The 7,402-nt window shown below is 51.4% G+C and overlaps 1 protein-coding gene across 5 annotated transcripts in view; it reads left to right on the forward strand.

Moving 5' to 3' along the window:
* Window positions 1-7,100, forward strand: part of DUSP13 (dual specificity phosphatase 13) — a 12,850-nt gene extending 5,750 nt beyond the window's left edge. For 3 of the 5 annotated variants that reach the window (XM_006915494.2, XM_006915493.1, XM_006915496.2), the window contains 4 exons: window positions 520-614; window positions 4,138-4,311; window positions 5,772-5,992; window positions 6,640-7,100. In XM_006915494.2, coding sequence (XP_006915556.1) covers window positions 520-614; window positions 4,138-4,311; window positions 5,772-5,992; window positions 6,640-6,842 — 693 coding nt within the window. In that variant the 3' untranslated portion in view covers window positions 6,843-7,100. The remainder of the gene's footprint in view (window positions 1-519; window positions 615-4,137; window positions 4,312-5,771; window positions 5,993-6,639) is intronic. The other 2 variants (XM_006915492.1, XM_006915495.1) reach the window with 2 other exon arrangements.
* Window positions 7,101-7,402: the final 302 nt, after the last annotated feature.

Raw genomic sequence — 7,402 nt, forward strand, 5'->3', positions numbered from 1 at the left:
TGGAAGGCAGAGTGGCTTCTAGACACACAGCTTCTGACTGCAGGCCAGGGCTGGTCTAAAGACCCGCTCTGAACCCCACTTATACCTTTGTCTGTCTGACTTCCCATGCTTCCCTCGGCCTGAGTCTTCTAGCTCTTAATCCTGGGCCAGTCCTGTAATCCTCAGCTCCCAACTAAAGGGCCCTGGGCCTGAGCTCTGATGTTGGTGATACCACCAGGGTGTGTGTGTGATTTTGGCTGTTTTTTTCCTCTGTCCTCCTCTGTAGAAGATCCTTCCAGCTTTAACTTTCTGCCTATCTCCACACCACCAAGGGAGCTATAAAAATGGATTATCTGATCTTCCTTCTCCCTGCCCCACAGTCGACATACACATACACATATACCACAGGCAAATCCCTCCTGGGCTGCCTCTACTCCCAGAAGGGTCAGGTGCCTGGCTGGGCTTGGGGAATGGCAGGGGGAGGCCACAAGAGGGGAGCAGCACATCATGCTTTATAATTAAACTCAAATCAAAAAATAGAAACAGCATCAAGTGTGCAGAGACAAGCAGCTGGAAATCAGCGGCACAAAGTGTCCGTCAGAGAAGACCACAGCCTGGGCCAGAAACCCCCACAGGTGGGTGAGTGCCCCAATTTTTTGGGGGGAGGGTGGACAGAGCAGGCTGATGAGGGCCAGGACACCTGTGCCTGTGTGTGTTGTGGTGGTGGGGGCAGGGAGGGGATTGGGTTACATTGGGGGATAGACTGGGTCAGAGATAGAGGCACAGGCAAAGGCATAGTAGAGTCAGAAAGACCTGGGCCTGAATCCTGACTCCCATGCTTATTTGCTGTGTGACCTTCAGCATATTGCTTAATCTCTCTGAGCCTCAGTTTCCTTATCTGTAGAATAGGGATATTACCTGATTCATAAGTATACTGTGAGGGTTCAATGTGAAAATGTAAGCACTTAGCTCTGTCTGGAACATAGTACATTTTTAGTTAGTGGTGAATATAACAATAATCATCATTAGACAGAGAAAGAAACATCAGGAAACACAGAAATAAAGAACAAGCTTTGCTGTCCTGTGGGGAAGTTACCCTCTATCCAGGATATGGCTGAGGCTTGAAAGGGGAAGAGTAATAATAGTAGTGATAATAATAGTAAGACCCACCATTTATCGGGCATCTACCATGAGGCAGACCTTGTGGGAAGTGCCCTATTTTTATTATCTCATGGGACTCTCACAGCATGGGGCTCAGAGAAGCCCACACAGATGCAAGCACCAGACTTAAGAACTCTGCCCAGGTCTGCCCTCCTCCCAGGCAGGGACACTGAGTGCTCAGACCCACTGGCATTTCACAGTTGGCAGCTCGCCTGCCATCCTCCTCAAGGCGAGGCTTCCTTCACCAGACTCTTCACTTGTCCTGCCCTGAGACCTCCAGTCCCATCTGGTCTTCCTGGTGGGGAGGAAGAGGCAAAGAGAGTGGGTAGGAGGGAAGGTCAGGAAGAACATCTCCTGGAGCTGCAACTAAGGAGGTGTATGGCAAAAAGCTGCCCCTCTGCCCTGAGAAGTCCTGTGCGTTGGCCCAAGGCCACCGGTATGTAGGCTGTGGAGCAGCATGAGCTCCTGTGAGAGGTGGAAGACAGAAGAAGCCAGTAGAGCAATGTAGAGAGGAGCAGAGACACACAGACAGAAAACAACTGTCTGAACTTGCAAACAGCTGCAACATTAGAGCAGGAAAACTGCTGCCTACAGAGGCAGCTTTTCAGCTTAGCGGGAGTCACAGGAAGGAGGCAGAATGAGGGCTAGAGTGAGTTGGGGGGAGAACCAGGCCAGCCCTGTCCCTGCTAGAGGCTGGGTCCTGCTTCATTCTCTGGTGGCCGAGGAGATGTGGGAGGAATTGTCAGGCAAGGTCCTTGTCAGCCCAGGTCTGGGGCCAGCAGAAACCAGGGGAGCTGCTGTAGCCACTAACTTCCCTTTCTTGGGTGTGCCTGAAACTTGAAGGATGAGTCGCTGGGTAGGGTGCTGAGCCTGACACAGGCTGGCAAGGTAGGCTGGGCCATCAGTGGAATGGAGCAGGCAGGTAGGGGGTGCATCCATGAGCATCAGGAGTGAGGCCCTTGATGGGACCTGAAAGTAGTACCCCTAAGTCCAAAGGAAAGGGTCCATTACTCCAAAGGAAAGGCCGCATTATCCAGACCTGGGCCTGGGTCTCCTAAGGAGGCTGAGGGGAGGGCTGTGGCCTGACCCCTCTGCCTTCTCCTCCTCTGCCCAGGAGCCTCCAGAAGGAGCAAGGTCCAGCTGGCTCTACTAGAACCTGGCTGCCCGTTCCCAGGCACAGCTGGGCTGCAAGACACCCACTGGCCACCAGGGGGCAGCCTTACCCTATGCCAAACTCAGAGGCCTGAGCCCAGGCCTGCCAGGCTTTGCTAAGACTGGCCCAGCTGGGGCTCAAGCAGCCCCAGCTGATGGCTCCAGACCAGTATGGCTTTTGGACAACCCTGGGGCCTCAGGGATTACCCGACTCCAACATTCTCTAACTCATAGTTGCTGCATACCCAGCCACTCCTCTCTCATTCTTAGATCAGACCCCCAGAGACTCCTCAGTCAGGAAAGGCCAGGATCTTTAACATGAGGAATGTGGCCAGCACAGGAGCAAAGACTTGCTTGAGGCCACAGAATGGATGGTGGCCAGGCTTTCCTCCTTTCCTCTAAAGTTCTCTTCCCACTACTTCGGGTAGCCTCCCACTTCTGTGGGGAGTTCCAGGCCCAAGAGCCTTTAATCCCAAAGAGATGCCAAGCAGAGAGGAGCCTGGAAGAACTGTGCTTCCCTCCATCGTGGCCTAGGTCTGCTCTCAGGCCCCACCCCCATGGGCTCCAAGGGGAGGACCTGGAATTCTAGCCGCTTCACAGTGTTTGTGTTCTGGGCGGAACCTGCCCCCGGCCCTTTCCGCTCCCGTGCTAAGTCCTGTCCCTACACCCACTCCCCCACTTCTGGTCCCAGACCATGCCTTAGGTAGGTGGCAGGCCACGCAGCCTGCCCTGAGAGGTCATAGTGGAAGATGAAGGGGAAAGCTGGGTCTTCACTTCCACCTTGCCTACCAGCTGCCCACTGGGTGAGCTTGGCCAAGCCAGTGGCCTCCTGGGTGCCTGTTTCTCTTTCTGGTCCTGGCACCGCCTACCAAAGAGGAAAGATGTTTTTCCCAGTTTGTACATTCCCCAGTCACTGGTTGAGGGGGCCAGGGACAGTTAGTCAAGATAGGAACTCATTCCCAGCACGGCAGCAGACTCGTGTTCTGGTGCCACTGACGTCCCAGCTCTGCAGGGTCCCGGACTCCGTCGGCCAGCTGCTTCCTGAGACAAACCGCCCCACCTGGGCGAGGCCTGACCTGCAGCGCTTGCCTGAGTCGTGGGGGTAAGGAGGGAATTCCCAGGATCTATAGGCAGATGTGGAACAGCAACACCAGGCTCCCCCGTAAAGATGAATGGGTTAATGACCACTCTCTGGAGCCCCCAAAGATGGTAACTGGAAGGCCTGGGGACAGAAATGCAGGATCACAAAACGATTGAAACTGCAGCCTTGCTACGCATCGGCCATATGGCTTTGGGCATCACTTAAAAAAATTATCTCTGAGCTTCAGCTTCCTCCTCTGTAAAATAAGGACCTACCACATGAGGCATCAGCTCATTCACTATGGAACTGCTAATGAATGTTCATAGTCTAGGCCTTTCACTTCACAGATGGGCTCCGCTCTCCAAGCACCTGGAACTGGGAGGGGATGGGGACCTGAGGACCAGCCCTGGAAGGAGCAGAGGAAGGGACTTGAGATGAGTGGCCTGAGTCATTGAGAGCCACAGTCATCTGAGGTCTCCATTCCTACAAAGTCTCAAGTGACCCACAACTTAAGGAGTGAAGGCAGGAGAGAGGGCTTCTCAGCCCCACGGCGGTGACAAGTTTTTGGTTCCCTTGTTCCCTAGGAAAGGGTCTAGGCCTCAGCCTCAGCTGACCTGGTTAACAACTTCATGCAAACTAGCTGAGGCCCTTCCCGCATCGTCCCAAGGACGCCTGGGCTCTGCATTGCTCCCGGGCTTCTGGGTCAGCTGGAACCACCTTCGGGGAACCTGCCTCCAACCACCGTGGTATCCGCTGTGTTCCAGGATGGACTCGTTGCAGAAGCAGGACCTCCGAAGGCCCAAGATCCACGGGGCAGTCCGAGGGGCCCCCTACCAGCCGCCTACACTGTCCTCGCTGCAGCGCTTGCTGTGGGTCCGACGGGCCGCCACGCTGAGCCACATCAACGAGGTCTGGCCCAACCTCTTCCTGGGAGATGCGTAAGTACAGCCCATGTAGGAGGGTGGAGGGAGCAGAAGGGGAGCCTCTCCTAGAGCCCTGGGTGGGCGGGGACACAGGCGGCCCCTGCTCACCTCCCACTATCACTTTGCACATGTTTCTTCCCTTTTATATTATTTTAATCAAGGAAGTAGAACACACATAAGAAAAGTGCGTAGAGCTTATGTTATTTTACCACCCAGGTCAAGAAATAGAACATGACTTGTGCCCTAGAAGCCACCACTGAACCCTTTTCATCATAACCCTTTTCCTGTAGAGAACCACTAAGTGTTGAAACAATTATTTTCTGGTTTTTCTTTATAGTTTTACCACTTATGTACCTAACGATTCATTTTGTCTGTCTTTTAAAGTTATATAAATGGAATCATAGTGTGTGTTTTGTGCCTGGCATAATTTGCTCAAAATTGTAAGATCCACCCTTATTTATTACATGTAGCAGCAGCCATTCATTTTTCATTGCTGTATACTATTCAACTGTACAACACACCATAGTTTACCCATTCTATTGTTTATCCGTTCATATAGACATTTGAGTGGTTTCCACTTTGAGGCTATTATGAACACCGATCCTAGAAACATTCTAGTGCATGTGTCCTGGGAACACACATGGGTTTCTTGAGGGAGTATATGTACAGGGTGGGACTGTGAGTCATTTTCCCTAAAAGTTTTCTTAGAATTCATAACATACAGACCAATAGATGTGGATTTTAGAAATTTTCCTTACTATTTAGAAAATATGGATCAGTATCTTGCTAACAATATGGCAAATATGCTATACCCCTACAGATAACCAGTAATAAAACTCTCGTTGACTTTTTAAAAATACATACACACATACATACATAAACGCTTTTTCACTTTTTTTTTACTAAAATGGTTTCATTTTATAGTCCCTTTATATAGAAAGCTTTTTAGATGGAGTCATATTATATATTTTTAAAACATTCTTAAACATTTTGTTTTGTATTCCACATTTTTCACAGTTTTGTATTCTGCATATTTCTCAATATACACCGACACCTTTCCTTGTTTACCTGTCATCTACTATATCTTAGTGGTTGCATAGTACTTCATTTACCTATCAGAGGATATTTAGTGATCCCCCTGGTTTTTCACCATCTTAAATATCATTAGATCCAGTTTACATGTCTGTGAACACAGTTTAGATTCTTTCTTTAATTAAGTTCCTACAAGGAGACTTGCTGGGCAAAGTATGTGTACATTTCTAAGGCTTTTGATGCATGTGCTCAAACTATTCTGCAGAAAAGTTGGCCTGAATGAAAGGAAGTCTTGAACTCTAACCCGGGCCAGTTCGCTGGTTCCAAACTCTACCCTTGGAGGGAGGTGGCAGAGGAGGGAAGGGGGCAAGTTCTAGCCCAACCAGAGCTGACCCAGTGAGATCTACCCCCACCTCCCAACTCCCCCTGTTCCCTCTCTCCAGGTATGCAGCCCGGGATAAGAGCAAGCTGATCCAGCTGGGCATCACCCATGTTGTGAATGTCGCTGCAGGCAAGTTTCAGGTGGACACAGGTGCCAAGTTTTACCATGGCTTGCCCTTGGAGTACTATGGCATCGAGGCGGATGACAACCCCTTCTTCGACCTCAGTGTCTACTTTCTGCCCGTTGCTCGATACATCCGAACTGCCCTCAGTGTTCCCCAAGGTGAGCTCCTGGAGAAAGGACTGGGGTGGAGGCGAAGGTGGGGGTGCGACCTGGGGCTCTCCATTTTTCCAGTAGCACTGATAGATGGAGTATCTGGGCCACAAACCTCCCCAGCAACCCTCCCACCCTATGGGACAAACAGTTGCTACCATTTGGTGAGCATCCTCTTTGGGGACACCTTGGAAACCAATAGTCACAGGCATAACTAAGGTCCAGTGTGGTCATCAGTATCTGTCAGTAAGAGACTGGGTGTTGTTGTACAGGACTTAGCCAAGGCTCTTGAGCAGGCTTGTCATAGGGTGGCAGGGGAGAAGGCAGAATTGTGGGGAAAGAGGGAGATAGACACTCCCTGTAATCTGTCAAAACCCCAGGGGTCTCCAGGAGTACTGCCCCCCACCAACCCTCCACCAACCCACCAGAGTTGCCAGAGGAAGCACCTTGAATCAGCAGAAGGGAATCTCAGCTGCTAACCTTAGCTCTGCCACTCACTTGCTGTGCGATTGTAAGTCAGGTCCTTTTCGTCTCTGGGTCCCAGTTGCTGGATGCTGGAATAGGTACACTGAAGGATGGCCAGAAGGATCTCTGATTCCCAAAAGGGCGGGTGGTATGAGGGCAGGTAGCTGATGCTAGGTTGGGTCTTCCCGCAGGCCGCGTGCTGGTACACTGCGCCATGGGGGTGAGCCGCTCTGCCACAGTTGTCCTTGCCTTCCTCATGATCTACGAGAACATGACGCTGGTGGAGGCCATCCAGACGGTGCAGGCCCACCGTGATATCTGCCCCAACTCGGGCTTCCTCCGGCAGCTCCAGGTTCTGGACAACCGACTGGGGCGGGAGACAGGGCGGCTCTGAGCTGGTGGGCAGCCAGAAGCCCTGACCCTCCGGCCAGCATGGCCCGACCCAACCAGCCTGGCCTTGGGAACAGCAGCCTCTGCTGTTCCCAGTGACCTTGAAATGTACATAGTAAGTGGGGGCTTAGCTGAGGCAGAGGCAGGGAGAGCTGGGTGGTAACTTTTAGTGAGTGGATTTTCCTGACCCAATCCAGAGATTCTTTATGCAAAAGAGAGTTCAGTCTGTCTCTATAATAAAAGGTTCATCGTAATAAAGACAGGAGACATTTTGGTAGTTTGTGGGGGTGGTGGCTTACTCCAGGGACGGCACGAGGTTCCAGAAGGCTTGCCAGCTCTGATTCAGCAAGATGACAGCCTAAGAGTCTGAGTCCCTGTCAAGGCTTCATGAAGAAGGAGGGCAGGTGAGGATCAATTAGTGCTACCAGCCTTGGATGCAAGAGGGAGGAGTGGGGTACCAGTCCTGAGAATTAGCCAACCTTTTCTTCATCTTGTCCTCACACCATCACCCAAGATCTAGGTCGTCTGAAAAAAAAAAAAAACAAGGTTCGATGCATCATCATC

Source organism: Pteropus alecto, unplaced genomic scaffold, assembly GCF_000325575.1.
Source record: "Pteropus alecto unplaced genomic scaffold, ASM32557v1 scaffold155, whole genome shotgun sequence".
Lineage (NCBI taxonomy): Eukaryota > Metazoa > Chordata > Mammalia > Chiroptera > Pteropodidae > Pteropus > Pteropus alecto.